Below are 15,894 nucleotides of genomic sequence, written 5' to 3'. Positions count from 1 at the left end.
AGATTGCTCTAGGCAGTATAGACATTTTAACAATGTTTATTCTTCTAATCCATGAGCATGGAGTACTCTTTTTGTGTCTTCTTCAATTTCTTTCATGAGTGTTCTGTAGTTCTTCGAGTAAAGATCCTGTACCTCTTTGGTTAGGTTTATTCCCAGGTATCTTTTGGTTCTTAGTGCTATAGTAAATGGAATTGATTCTCTAATTTCCCTTTCTGTATTTTCATTGTTAGTGTATAAGAAAGCCACTGATTTCTGTACATTGATTTTGTATCCTGCCACATCACTGAATTGCTGTATGAGTTCTAGTAGTTTGGGGGTGGAGTCTTTTGGGTTTTCCATATAAAATATCATGTCATCTGCAAAGAGAGAGAGTTTGACTTCTTCATTGCCAATCTGAATACTTTTTATTGCTCTTCATTGTCTGATTGCTGTTGCTAGGACTTCTAATACTATGTTGAACAAGAGTGGTAAGAGTGGGTATCCTTGTCATGTTCCTGATCTCAAAGGGAAGGCTGTCAGCTTATTCCCATTGAGGATGATATTTGCTGTGGGTTTTTCACAGATAGATTTTATGAAGTTGAGGAATGTTACCTCTATCCCTATACTTTGAAGTCTTTTAATCAGGAATGGATGCTGGGTTTTGTCAAATGCTTTTTCTGCATCAATTGAGAGGACCATGTGGTTCTTCTCTCTTCTTATATTGATTTTTTCTATCACATTGATTGATTTGCAAATGTTGAACCATCCTTGCAACCCAGGGATGAATCCTACTTGGTCATGGTAGATAATCTTTTTAATTTGCTGTTGGATCCTATTAGCTAGGATCTTGTTGCGAATCTTAGCATCCATATTCATCAGGGATATTGGTCTGAAATTGTCCTTTTTGATGGGGTCTTTGCCTGGTTTGGTTTTCAGGGTAATGCTGGCTTCATAAAAAGAGTCTGGGGCACACCTGGGTGGCTCAGTAGGCTCTCTGCTCTACAGGGAGCCTGCTTCCTCCTCTTTCTGCCTGCCTCTCTGCCTACTTGTGATCTCTATCAAATAAATAAATTAAATACTAAAAAAGAAAAAATAAATAAAAGAGTCTGGAAGTTTTCTTTCTGTTTCTATTTTTAAAAGAACTTCAGAAGACTAGGTATTATTTCTCCTTTGAATGTTTGGTAGAATTCCCCAGGGAATCTGTCAGGTCCTGGGTTCTAGTTTTTGGGGAGGTTTTTGATCACTGCTTCAAACTTGTTACTAGATATTGGTCTATTCAGGTTGTCAACTGCTGCCTGATTCAGTTTTGGAAGTTTATAGGTTTCCAGGAATGCATCCATTTCATGTTGATCACAGCTTTGTAGTAAAGCTTGAAATCAGGAAACGTGATGCCCCAAATTTTGGTTTTATTTTAACATAATGGCATATAACTTTTTTTTTTTTTGTTTAGATGGCTTGGTTTTATTATTGTGTTTAAATTCTCTGCAGATATCACACCCCCTTGTTGCCTGACCTGGGGCGTATCACTCACACCACCCTGCCCCCACCTCGGTATACTACTGCTTAGGAGTGGAATTTTATTGTTTTATACTCTCACCAGCAATGGATGAGAGTTCCAGTTGCTCTACAATTTCGCCAACATTTGGTACTGTCAGTCAGCTGATTTTAGTAATCTTAACTGATCTAACAAGTTGTGTCTTACTGTACAAACCATAAGTGACTCTTAACCTCACAAAACAAACTGAGGGTTGCTGGGGGGGGGGCATATAACTTTTGATAAGAATTTCTGATAATTGTTTCTGTATCGGTGTTAGTTGTGATCTCTCCCTTTTCATTCATAATTTTATTAATTTGGGTCCTCTCTCTTTTCTTTTGGGTCATTTTGCCCAATGGTTTATCAATCTTATTGATTCTTTCCAAAAACCAGCTTCTAGTTTCATTGGTGTATTCTACCATATCTCTAATTTCTATCTCATCGATCTGTGCTCTAATCTTGATTATTTCCCTTCTTGTGTGTTGTGTTGGCTTAAGTTGTTGTTGATTATCCAGTTCATTAAGGTGTAGACAGCTTGTGTATTCTGGATTTTTCAGTTGTTCTGACTGAGACTTGGATGGTTATGTATTTCCCCCTTAGGGATGCCTTTACCATATTCCATAGGTTTTGGACCAATATGTCTTCATTCGTATTGGTTTCCATGAATTTTTTATGTTATTTGTTGATTTCCTGGTTGATCCAAACATTATTAAGCAGGGTAGCATTTAGTTTCCAAGTGTTTGAATTTGTTCCAAAATTTTCTTGTGATTGGATACTAGTTTCAAAGCATTGTGGTCTGAGAATATACAGGGAATAATCTCTATCTTTTGTTATCAGGTGGACCCTGATTTGTAACCCAATATGTGGTCTACTCTGTAGAAAGTTCCATGTGCACTCAAGAAGAATGAGTATTCTGTTGTTCTAGGGTTGAATGTGCTGTATATATCTATGAAGTTCATCTGGTCCAACGTGTCATTCAAAGCTCTTGTTTACTGATTTTCTGCTTAGATGATCTATTACTGAGAGTATCATGTTAAGATCCCCTATTATTAATGTAATCATATCAATATGACTCTTTATTTTGATTAACAATTGGCATATGTAGTTGGCCGCTCCCATATTGGGGGCATAAATATTTAGAATTGTTAGATCTTCTTGGTGGATAGACCCTTTAAGAATGATGTAGTGTCCTTCTGTATCTCTGACTACAGTCTTTAGTTTAAAATCCAATTTATCTGATATGGGAATCACTACCTCAGCTTTCTTTTGAGGCCCATTGGCACGAAAGATGATTCTCTATCCCTTCACTTTCAGTCTGAATGAATCTTTAGGTTCCAGATGGGTCTCTTGTAGACAGCATATGGACGGGTTCTATTGTTTTTCCAATCTGTAATCCTGTGCATTTTATGGGAGCATTTAAGCCATTTATATTGAGAGTGGTTATTGAGAGGTAAGTTTTTATTGACATCATGTTGCCTGTGAAGCCCTTGTTTCTATAGATTGTCTCTGTAAGTTTCTGTTCTATGTCTTTCTTAGGTTTTTTTCTTCTTTTATAGAATCCCCATTAATATTTCTTGTAATGTTGGCTTGGTGGTTACATACTCTTTTAAACCTTGCTGGTCTTGGAAGCTCTTTATCTCTCCATCCATTTTGAATGTCAGCCTTACTGGGTAAAGTATTCTTGACTGCATCTTCTTCTCATTTATTGTCCTATATATGTCTTGCCAGCCCTTTCTGGTTTGCCAGGTTTCTGTGGACAGGTCTGACCTTCCTCTGTACACAAGGAATCTCTTCCCCCTAGCTTCTGTCAGAAGCTCCTGTCTAAAATTATGATTTGTCAGTCTCACAGTCAAGTGTTTCAAGGTCTTTCTAGATTCGTTGATCTTGAGGGGTGTTCTCTCTGCCTCTAGGACATGAATGCTTGTTCCATTCCCCAAACTGGGAAAATTTTCATCCAGAATTTGTTCAACTATATCTTCTAGTCTTCTCTCTTTCTCCATCCTCTATGGGATCCCAATAATTCTAATATTGGACTATTTTATGGGGTTATTTATTTCCCCAATTCTGTTTTCATGGCTTCTATGTTGTTTCTTCCATGCCTCCTTCTGATCCTTTTTCTCTATCAGTTTGTCCTCTAGATCACTAATTCTATGCTCTTCTTGGTTACCCTAGCTGTTAGAGTATTTAGATTAGATTGGATATCATTGATAGCACTTTTAACTTCTTTCTGGGTGGCTTTCACTTCTGCCCTTAGAGATTCTATGTTGTCACTAATGGTTTCCTCCAACCTCACCATTGCCTGGATTATTGTTACTCTGTGTTCCCTTCCCAACATACTGTTTATATCCATAGCCAAGAGTTCTGATGGAAAGGGCACAATCTCTGAATTTTTCCTCTGTTGTGTGTTCCTCCTCCTAGTCGTTTTGGTGAGAGTTGGTTGAGAAAATGTATAGCTGAATATATCAACTACAATCCAGGCAAGGTGCACCCTGGAACATTTCAGAGCAATCAGAGTCACCATTGAAAAGAAAGAAAAAAAGAAAAAGAGAGAGAAAGGATGAACAAGAGAGAGAGAGCGAGCAAAGGGAAGACCAAGCCAGAATAAGCCCCCACAAGTAAGATTGATATGGTATAAAAACAAAAACCGAGAAACAAAAAGACTGACAGATAAATGACAAAAAAAAAGAACCTAGTCAAAGTGAACCCCAAGGATGAGATTTATATTCTACCAGAACAATAACAAATACACATAAACACTGACAGAAGAAAAAATTGGGAGGGTGGTTATAAATCCTCAGTGTGGCAAGGAAGGGTATTTTGATTCTTCCTGGGTCACATACTCTTTTAAACCTTGAAATGAAAGTGGATGTATCTCTACACACTTTACTCCCTTTATCTCAACTTCCCAGAGATAAAGGGAAATTAAAACTGGTTTATATATAGGGGTAGTATTGATTAGCGAAAGAGGATTACCTTGAAGCTTATATGTATATTAAAGAAAAGAAAAGGAAAGGAAAAACACAGGTATATGTATTTAAAAAGTTCAAGTTAAAAGGCTATTATGCACTGGGGAGGGTATGTGCTCTGGTGAGTGCCGTGAAGTGTGTAAACCATGAAGTGTGTAAACCTGGCGATTCACAGACCTGTACTCCTGGGGATAAAAATACATTATATGTTTACAAAAAATTTTAAAAAATGAAAAAAGTCTATTATGGAATATGTTGTATTAAACCTCTAGTTGTAATGGTAAGCAGGTTAAAAATTTTTAAAAGAACAAGAAAAATGAGAACGAATTAAGAATAAATGTTGTATCTATGAAATACACAGATTTTAAGGCAATACCGGGTGCTTATTATATTGTTTTCCCCTGATGTTTGGGTTTTACAGTTTTATGGGGACACTGTGGTGGTTGTCCTCTTGTTCTCTTCCTTGCTTTCTGGGGGAGGGACCTGCCACATTTTTTTTTCAGTGTTGCTTGGGTTTAGTCCTCCTGCCCCCTATCAAGGGGCTGGGCTCTCTGGAAACCAGTTTTTCAGGCTTTTGTTTTCTGGAGGTTTTTGTTCTTTGGAAGCTTTCTGCTGCTTTTCAGAGGTTTGGTGGAAAGCAAACTGCACCCAGACTTCTGCCTCAGAGAGAAGCCTCAGACTGTTCCCTTCTGGGTGGTCCAGAACACACCAGATTCCACCTCCGCAAACTGCTGTACCCTGCAACCTCCCATAGGCAGTGCACATACCCAGCCACCATCTCAGGGGTCACCTGAAGTGCCCACTTGTCTTTGCACCCCCATGCCACTAAAACCACAAGTAGTATTGGTCCAGGGAGCCCACTTCCTGTAGCTGCCTTTGCTGAGACTGCTATCTGGGGTTCAGACCTCAGGGTTACACAGGTTGCCTCTGAAGGATCCCGGCCAGAGATTGTGCTGAGTTCATTCAGGCCCGGGCTTCGATCATCCAGACCCTCCTCTGGTCCTTGAAACTGCTGACTAGCACTCGCACAGAGCTTTCTCAGGTGTGGGTGGGGAGTGGGTCAGATCCTGGTTGTGCAGTGCTCATAGAGTACAAAAGGCTGTAGTTCTAGAGAGTTCAGGCTGGCAACCACACCAGACTCTCTCATGCAGGGACGGGAGCGTGCCCAGCCAAGTGGTGGTGCAAACTGCCCAACCCCAGGGGCTCAGGGACCAGGAACTGGAGGCTTCACCACACTCTCTTTGGCCCAGGTGGTCACAGTGATAGCTGTCCTGGGTCTGTGGGCTTAGGCCCATGCCCATGACTGCCCAACTTCACCAGTTTCCCATTAAGATCTTTTGCTTTTTTTGAGTGTTTTTAACCAGACTCCAAGTTAATGCTGGTCCCCAATCACAGGGCACTTTCATATTGCATATTACTTTCCAATGGGTCACTTCTGGTGGCTCCCTTCCCCGTCTGTTTATCCTCTGATATCAGACCGAGCGTCCCCACTCTGTTTTTCCTCTCCACTGGTGTGTTCTGTCCCTGTAGACATCCAGAAGTGTATAATCCTACATCTCAGGCTTATTTCATGGGTGTACAAAGTCTTCTGGGAGATAATTAACTCTCTTAAGGGGACTGGTTGAAACAGGGTCTCCTACTTCTCTGCCATCTTGCTCCCTCTTCTCTCATTGATCTGTTTTATTGGGTATATTTTAGGTTCTGTTTCATTTATTTTTGCTTTAGTCTTTATTATTTCCTTCCTTCTCCTGGTTTTAGGCTTTGTTTATTATTCATTCTCTAGCTCCTTTAATTATAAGTTTAGGTAATTTAAATCTTTTTTGCCTCTTGAGGTAGACCTATATTCCTATATATACTTCCATCTTAGGACCACTTTTGCTGCATTCCATACATTTTGGACCATCATATTTTCATTTTCATTTCATTTCATTTGTTTCCATGTATTTTTTAATTTATTCTTTAAATTCCTGTTTGACCCATTCATTGTTCAGTAGCATATTGTTTAACCTCTATGTGGCCTTTCCAAATTTTTTCTTGTTGTTGACTTCAGGTTTCATAGCCTTGTGGTCAGAAAAGATGCATGGTATGTTCTCAGTCTTTTCATACTTGTTGAGGTCTTATTTGTGACATAGTATGTGATCTATTTTGGAGAATGTCCCATGCACACTTGAAAACAGTGCATATTGTGCTGTTTTAGGATGGAATGTCCTGAATATATCTGTTAAATATATCTGGTCCAGGTTCTCATTCAACACCATTGTTTTCTTGATTTTCTTGTTGGTTTTCTGTTTAGATGATGTGTACATTGATGTAAGTTGGGGTGTTCAAGTCCCCTATTATAGTATTACTTTCAGTGAGTTCCTTAAAGTTTGTTACTGTTTTATATATTTCCATGCTACCATGTTGTGGGCATAAATATTTACAATTGTTATATCTTCTTTTTGGGTTGCCCACTTTATTATGATATATTTCCTTTATCTCTTGTTACAGTCTTAGGTTTAAACTCTAGTTTGTCCAATATAAGTATTGCTAATCTGGCTTTCTTCTGATATCCTTTTGTAAGATAAAAAATTCTCCATCGTCTCTTCAATATGCAGGTGTCTTTAAGTCTAAAATTAATCTCTTGTTGGCAGCATATTAATGGGTTTATTATTTTATCCATTTCAACACCTTATGTCTTTTGATTGGAGCATTTAGTCTGTTTACATTCAGAGTAATTAGTGATAGATACATATTTAGTGCCATTTCATTATTTGTTGTTTCTGGACATATTCTGTGTTCCTTTCTTGTCCTTTTCAGTTTTGGTCTTTCCTTTCCACTCAAAGAGTTCCACTCAAAGAGTTCCCTTTAATATTTCTTGTTTTAGTGATTATGAACTCCTTTATTTTTTGCTTCTCTGAGAAACTCTTTTTCTCCCCTTCTATTCTGAATGACAGCCCTGCCACATAGAGTATTCTTGGCTGCATATTTTTCCTATATAGCACTTTGAATACATCTTGCTTCTGTCTTGCCATGTTTCTGTTGAGAAATCTGCAGCTGGCCTTATGAGTCTCCCCTGTAAGTTATGGAGTTCTTTATCTTCCTGCTTTAAGATATTTTCTATATCATTATATTTTGAAAATTTAATTACAGCATATTCTAACGTTGGCCTGATGTTGTTGATTTTGATGTGAGTTTTCTGTGTATCTCGGATCTGAATAACTGTTTCTTTCTCCAGATAAGGAAATTTTTAGCTATGATTTGCTGAAGCAAATTTTCTGCCCCCTTTTCTCTCTTCTTCTGGGACTGCTAAAACACAAATGTTATTACATTTGATGGAGTCACTGAGTTCTCTAAAAATATTCTCATGTTCCATAATTACTTTTTCTCTTCTGTTAAGCTTCATTATTTCCCATTATTTTGTCCTCTACCTCACTTATTCACTTTTTAGTGTTCATTCCATCAAGTTTGTTTCCAATTTCAGTTATTGCATCTTTCATTTCTGACTGATTCTTTTTTTTTTTTAACTCTTTTGTCTCTGTGGTAAGGGCCTCCCTGAAATCTTCCATTCTTTTCTCAAGCCCAGCAAATATCCTTGCCACCTTAATTTCTCCAACAGCCATGTTACTTATATCTGTTTCATTTGGATCTCTGGCTGTGACCTAATCTTGTTGTTTCATTTGGGATAAATCCCTGTCTTTGCATTTTTTTTCCTACGTATCTGTCTTCTTCTCTGTGTTAGAAAAGCCAGTCATATTTCCTGCTCCTGAAAGTAATGGCTTTATGAAGAAGAGGTCATACAGTATCCATGGACTGGAGCTTCAGAGACTGTCACTCGTGTGTGCTGCATGTGCTCTGCTATTGTGTTTTGCTGCTCTATCCTTCAGACCAGTCATCCTCAGAGGTTCTCCTTGCCTGCTGTGGGCAGTGTTTGATCCTTCCCCCAAATATGGCAAGTTTTAACTATGTGTGCTCTGGTCTGCTATTGAAATGAGAGCTAATACTTCTTCCACTGGAACTGAAGCACTGCAGAGTTTTCTGGTCAGGAGTTGTAGTGTGGGCAAGGGTTTCTTTGGTCTTCTACAGAAGGGGCCCACCACACTGTGATTGATGAAAGCTTGACTGAGAAGGGCAGTACCACCAAAGAGCAATGGTGTGGGACCTGGTGTAAGCAGCTTGTTTTGGTGTTGTAGTGTTTCCTGCAGGTTGCTCTTTGTTTATGCTGGGGGGCTTGGGCAGGGGGAATGGTGCCAGATATCTTGTCCCTGGAGGGGTGCCTCTGTGCACACTGCCTCTCAGGAAAGCACTCCAAGAAGAGCAAATAATCTCCCCACCACGTGTCCCAAGCATTTTTCAGATTGCTGTTTCCACACTCTGGGTTGTATACTGCCTTCTCTTTGGGAGCAGCACAGTACTCTTCAGGCTCTATCCCAATGAAGCCTGCTGACTTTATTTTCTTTTTAAGAGCAAAAGCCATATTTTATTCATCTTTGCATCCTCTAGGGCACCCAGCACAGTGTCTGGAGAAAATGGAGTTAATTGTTTTTTGAATAAACTCTGTTTCCATATTTGGGTTTCTCTAGTTTCTTCAATTCGGATCATTTACATAAGTTTCTTCCTCATTTCCATCCAAGTACTAACCAGGCCCGACCCTGCTTAGCTCTTCCTCATTTCCAGATAAATTTTATATGTAATAGCATTAATGGAAATTGTGAAAAGAAAAAGGTATCTATGTGCAATACCACAGTATTATGTCCAATGTATGTATAATTACCCTGTGACGAGGTGCTCATCAAGGAACATTAACAGGTGAGATAGTTCTTCCTTATGTGGACTGGCCAGCATACTGACCTATCCTTTTGAATGCCAGTGGGTCCCTCCATCATTTTGGCAAATCAAAACGGCCAGTATAATTAATTTTTCAAAATATTAACCACAAATGCATCTTCTAAATTGAAAATGAAAGTTCATTAGGTGCTTGTTTTTTTAAAATTTTTATTTAAATTCAATTTGATTAACATAGTACATATTATTAGTTTCAGAGGTAGAATTTAGTGATTCATCAGTTGTATGTAACACCAAGTGCTCATTACTTCAAGCCTGCTGACTTTTAAAACTCTAGGTTTTAGTAATGTGGTGTGAGCAGGGGCCTTTGCTGCTCTGCTTGGGAAGAGGCCCACCATGCTGGGATTGAGGTGAGCTTGACAGAGAAGAGCAGTTGTGCCAGAGGGCGGGAGTGTGGGACTTGGTATAAGCAAGTTAAGCAGCCAGTGTAAGGGCAGAGCTGCCCTCTGTAGGTAGCTCTGTGTTTGTGTTAAAGGGTCGGGGAAGAAAGAGGCACCAGCCAACTCCTTTGTCCCCAAAGAGGCATCTCCATGAACTCTGCTTTCAGGATGGTGTTCCAGGAAGAGTGAATAATCTCCCCTCTATGTGCCCCAAGTGTTCCTCAGATCACTGTTTCCCTGCTGTCTCCCCCTTGGTTGTTTGCTTGCCTCTCTCCAGGATTAGGAAGCTCCCTCAGAGCTCTATCACAGCCAAGCATGCCAAACTTTAAAACAGCAGTCTTTAAACACCCCTGGTTGGAACTCATGAAAATCAGCTGTTCCCATTTTCCCAGCCAATGGTTTTGGTGGTGCATTCCCCTGTGTGTGCTCCTCTCTTTCTTGTCTTTCTCCACGAGCATGGCTCCTTCATTTTGCCACACCCCTGATCCATTTCTCTCCCAAACCAAGTGTCCACACTTCCTAGCTTCTTTGATTCCTCTCTCCTTAATTGTGGAGTTTGTTCTTCCTGGCTTCAGGTTTATTTTTGGAGTATTTAGAATGATTATGATAATTATCATTAATATTATAGATATAGATAATATTATAGATATATTATATCTATATCTATATTATAGATATAGATAATTATCATTATCTAGCTGTGTTTGAGAGACAAAATGAGTCTAGAGTCCTACTCCACTACCATCTTAGCTCCCATCTCTGCCCTCCCACCCCCAGCTAACAACTTTGCATAGTTGTACACATGCCTGGTGTTCATTAGGCCATGAGTACTTTCTATGGATTTTTCCACTTAAATGCATATTTTTTTGACCTGACCTTGTAAGTTCATGTACAATATGTATTGGCTAAGTACTTGTACAAAATGGGTTTGCTTATGCTTTGTGGTTGGGCCCAAGTTTCTGCTATTAAGAAGAATATATTTGTGCCAATTGTTTCTCCTATTTTTGGGCAGTTAATTCCCTTGGCCTGTTCCCCAAAATGGATCCACTGGATCAACAAGTATGAAGTATCTCAAATGTATGATTTTACATTTAATCAACATTTTTCCAGAATTCTTTATGGCTATGTAGATATATTTTTTATGGCTATGTAGATAGAAAAAGCCCAGTGTACAGTGTACAATGCTTCCAGCAAGTACATTAGTGTCTCTCATGCCAAAGCTCCTGCTAAATCCATTTCATTAAAAAATTATATATATTTATTTTATATTGACTAACCTGGCAACCAGAGACATAGGTGCAAGGAGGCAAGTTAGGAGACTGCTGTGATAGTCAATATCTAAGTTAAAAGGGTCTGAGTTTGGGTAATTATGAATTTAACACATTCAAATTCATCATCAATAATTGACTAAATGCCCACTATGTGCCAGTCTCATACTAAAAATGTTAGTATCTAATTAAAATTTTAATATCTTTGTAACATAATGTATTATTGGCTTTCATTATATAGATGAGGTAACTAAGACTTAGCAAATTGATATGACATACCCTAGGTCACAAAAATTGAAGTTCTAGAGCTGGGTTTCAAACAGACTTTCTGAAGGATTAAGCTGTAGGAAGAATTACACACACACACACACACACACACACACACACACACACACACACAGAAAAGAAAAGAAATCCAGAGTTGTTAGTGACCAAAAATAAGTGGGTGCTAAGGGAGGTAGCCCAGATAACTTCAATACTGGGTGCTTGTTCATGAATAGTGTTCCATTTGGCTTATCATTGAACTATGTGTTCTCTTTCAGGAGACTCTGACAGTTTCAGCAAAGTGCGGCCTCCAGGAGAAAAGCCTACCATCGTTCGTCCCCCAGTGAGGCCTCCAGATCCTCCGTGCCGGACAACTACTCCCCAAAAGCCAGAACAAAAGCCAGATATTGTGGTTATCAATGCAGGGGAAATCCCATCATCTGTGTAAGTTGAGTTTTTCCTAAACCTTGGCGTAAGGCTCATCTTAGGCCACCAGGAGTTCTTTCAGGATCATCATAATGGTTTTGAAGGGTACACAGTGCACAACCCCAGGATATCATTCACTTCATAGTCTAAGGAAATTTCACAGACAAGTCCTGTTTGTACTGTTCCACTCAGCACCCAAGGGTGAGAGATTTAACTAATGCTGCCCTGATTTATGTTGGGTAATAAGATTACCTTCTGTTTTCATGCTCCCTTGGCTCTGGAAATTTTTCATACTTTCTTATTATGGCTACTGTTTTTTAAAGAAATTTAATGAACAGATTTGTTCATTGTACTTGTGCCTTCAGGCTTTCTTTTTAAATCAATGATATGATTTTTTAAAAATCTTCCAAAATGACTCAGATTCTCCAGAGAGCCTCTTGTAAGGTAAGAACTGAGCCAATGTGCAGCAGGTTTTCCTGAAGTGGGACTGGAAGCTAAGGAACAAGGTATAAAGCAGCTAATGCAGGGCCACAGCCCTCTCAAGGACCAGCCTTGTATGGTCGCGACTAGCCTGACTGGTCCCTCTTCAGCTAGTGTTGGGACCCCTCTCATACACTGCCTCCCAGTATTCCTTTTTCTTGTGTCTCTTGTTTTCCATAACTGTAAGATGTGGGAATAAGAATAACAAAGCCTCTATCATGTTGATTAAGTAGCTAAGTATATTTATGAAAATGTCAAAAATTTATACATTGAACCCAAGGATTTGTTTCACTTATTTCTCAAAAGAATAACCTGAATAAAAAACACATTTAGGCCACTCTGAACCATGGGAAAGCAAAGGGCATTAGGCATAGCCTTGGGGTGCTTATGATCTCTGAGTCATTTCACATTCCGATATTTGAGTCTCTCCTTAGACCCAGGTCCTTTGCAAGTGAGGAAAGACCCTTCAGTTGGTGGCCTGTCTGGTTTATAATTTTTGTCTTGTCCATTGGCTGTGGTTTTCATACACAATCCAGAGCAACTCATGAGAATTGATTGGCCTCTGTTTGCAGGGTGGCTTCCAGGACCAGGTTCTTTGAAACAGCTTCCCGAAAAACAGGAAGGTAAGACACATAGATGACAGAAGAGAAATCAAATTACTTTTTACTAAATGGATCATGAGCATCACAGTTGCTCTTACATTCTATTTTTCTGTTTCTCTGCAGCTCCATCTCTGTCTCTCTATCCCTTTCTCTCCCCTAGTTCTGTCTCTCTGTTTCCTGGTCTCTCCCTGTACATCTGTTTTTGTCTCTGTACATATGTTTCTCTGTGTTTGTTTTTCTATATGTCTCTCTCATGATGTTTCTTTCTCTGTGTCTTTGTCATTCTCAGTCTCTTTCTGTCTCTCTTTGTGTTTTTGTACATCTCTGTTTCTGTCTTTGTCTCTCTGGCTCCCTATTTGTTCGTTTTACTCTTTTTCTGTATCTCCCCCCTCTGTCTCTCTTTCTTTGCCTGCTTCTATATCTGTTGTATCTTTCAGTCTCTATGTTTTTCAATCTCTTCCTCTCTTCTGCTTCTCTCTCTCTCTTTCTCTCTCTCTCTCTCTCTCTCTCTCTCTCTCACACACACACACACACACACACATACAGTTCTCACTAAGTAAAATTGCACAAAAGCATGACATTCAATGTCGGTCTTATTTTTTTGTTCATTTACTTATTTAGACTCTATTATATTCTAAAAGGGCAGCTAATAGGAATATATAGAACATTACACTCTAACATAAACAGCCTTAGAATAAGCATAGCTAAACACTAGGTGGTGTGATATAAATAACCTGGAAACAATTGAGGGAACAAAAATACAAACAGGTTCTTTCTTTCCACTCTAGACCCACTAAAACAGAATCTCTAAGAGTGGGACCTGGGAATCTATTTTTTTTATTTCCTTCTTTTTTACCTTCCTTCCAGTTAGTTTGTTTTTAAAACTTCTAAAGTATTGGTACAAATTGTCCAAAGCCTGGCATTTGGGACCCTTTAGACAAAAATACCTAAAGAAATAGTTGCTTAGCTTTTAGGGGCCCTTTTGTGAGTTTGCTCCATGTTGCTTTTTAGAGAGTTTGAAATTGCGCTTCCTGATGGTTGATAAGAGTATAAATCTTCAAGGTGGTCAGTTAAAATAACAATGTGCCTTTACCAACAGTGGAGCTAGGGTAACTTTAACATCATCTAGTCAAAACTCTGAGACCTAACTCATCAAGTTGGGTATTCGTCCTTTCTGATGGAGGCATAATACTCCATAGTGTATATGGACCATCATATGGATTGATATGATTGTCTGTTTTGTGTGTGTTGAGTTTGAGGAGTTCATTATAGATCCTGGATATCAACCTTTTGTCTGTACTGTCATTCGCAAATATCTTCTCCCATTCCGTGGGTTGCCTCTTTGTTTTCTTGACTGTTTCCTTTGCTGTGCAGAAGCTTTTGATTTTGATGAAGTCCCAAAAGTTCATCTTCGCTTTTGTTTCTTTTGCCTTTGGAGACATATCTTGAAAGAAGTTGCTGTGGCTGATATCGAAGAGATTACTGCCTGTGTTCTCCTCTAGGATTCTGATGGATTCCTGTCTCACATTGAGGTCTTTTATCCATTTCAAGTTTATCTTTGTGATTGGTGTAAGAGAATGGTCGAGTTTCATTCTTCTACATATAGCTGCCCAGTTTTCCCAGCACCATTTATTGAAGAGACTGTCTTTTTTCCACTGTATATTTTTTCCTGTTTTGTCAAAGATTATTTGACCATAGAGTTGAGGGTCCATATCTGGGCTCTCTACTCTGTTCCACTGGTCTATGTGTCTGTTTATATGCCAGTAGCATGCTGTCTTGGTGATCACAGCTTTGTAGCATATCTTCTTTATCCATTCATCTATTGAAAGGCATCTTGGCTCTTTCCACAATTTGGTGATCGTGGTCATTGCTGCTGTGAGCACTGGGATACAGTTGGCCCTTCTTTTCACTGCATCTGTATCTTTGGGGTCAATAACCAGTAGTGCAATTGCAGGGTCATAGAGTAGCTCTATTTTTAATTTTTTTTAGGAATTTCCACACTGTTTTACAAAGTGGCTGCACCAACTTGCATTCCCAACAACAGTGTAAGAAGGTTCCCCTTTTTCCACATCCTCTCCAATACTTGTTGGTTACTGTCTTATTAAATCTGGCCATTCTAACTGGTGTAACGTGGCACCTCATTGTGGTTTTAATTTGAATCTCCCTGATGACGATGATGAACATTTTTTCATTTGTCTGTTATCCATTTGTATGTCTTTGGAGAAGTGTCTGTTCATGTCTTCTGCCCATTTTTTTGATGTGATTATCTGTTTTTTGAGTGTGGAGATTGAGGAGTTCTTTATAGATATTGGATATCAGCCCATTGTCTCTAGCATCGTTTGTGAGTATCTTCTCCCATTCTGTGGGTTGCCTCTTTGTTTTGTTGACTGTTTCCTTTGCTGTTGAGAAGCTTATGATCTTGATGAAGTCCAAAAAGTTCATTTTTGCTTTTGTTTCATTTGCTTTTGGAGACATGTCTTGAAAGAAGGTGTTGTGGCCGATGTCAAAGAGGTTACTGCCTATGTTCTCTTCTAGGATTTTGATTAATTCCTCAGGCCAATTTCTAATAGGTAAACTATAGCCAAACTGATGTTGAGAGTGTGGAAAATTGGTAAATTCTATCTGAGCTTTGTCACCTACTGTTCAGGGAATTCTTGGACCAATCCAGAAAATAAGGGGGCTAATGCCAAACCAGGAATGGCAGGCTAGAGTACCACTCTACTTATCCTCTATTTAGGCCTCTGGAACCTAAATTTAATCCTGTTCCTTAACCCCAGATTCCATCTTGGCAGGAGTGTGGACAAGAGTGAAGTGAATACACCTGTCCTCCAGTGTGTCATGAGCCATAAAGCCATACGGGTTTCTCCCATTTATATCCACATAGGAAAAAACACCTCTTCTGTCTATGGTCCCACCTTGTAACCACCACTTACACCAGTACATCTACATGCTGGACACTGGTCAAGATCCTCAGATTATCCACATCAGTACCATCTACAGACATTGTTTGCAAGCTCTTCTCTCATCTGTGATGAAAATAATGATCTGTTTCAATTTTGATTGTACCTTTATGCTTCCCATTTTTACCTGACTGTAGCCTGACATTTGAATCATGTTACTTCCTCATTCATCTCTCTTCATCAACCAATAAAAAACTTAGAACTTATGTGA

The 15,894-nt window shown here is 39.1% G+C and overlaps 1 protein-coding gene across 9 annotated transcripts in view; it reads left to right on the top strand.

Moving 5' to 3' along the window:
- OPHN1 (oligophrenin 1) overlaps positions 1-15,894 on the top strand; it is a 593,829-nt gene that overhangs the window by 547,041 nt on the left and 30,894 nt on the right. For all 9 annotated transcript variants that reach the window (XR_009350083.1, XM_059158456.1, XM_059158455.1 and 6 more), the window contains exons 22-23: positions 11,494-11,659; positions 12,694-12,744. Coding sequence is in view for 8 of the 9 variants with exons in the window: in XM_059158456.1 (XP_059014439.1) it covers positions 11,494-11,659; positions 12,694-12,744 (217 nt within the window). In the remaining variant the exon portion in view is untranslated. The remainder of the gene's footprint in view (positions 1-11,493; positions 11,660-12,693; positions 12,745-15,894) is intronic.

Source organism: Mustela lutreola, chromosome X (genome assembly GCF_030435805.1).
Source record: "Mustela lutreola isolate mMusLut2 chromosome X, mMusLut2.pri, whole genome shotgun sequence".
In the NCBI taxonomy this organism is placed as follows: Eukaryota; Metazoa; Chordata; class Mammalia; order Carnivora; family Mustelidae; genus Mustela; species Mustela lutreola.
Note: the sequence above shows the minus strand (reverse complement) of the source record. Positions and strands in the feature narration are given on the sequence as shown.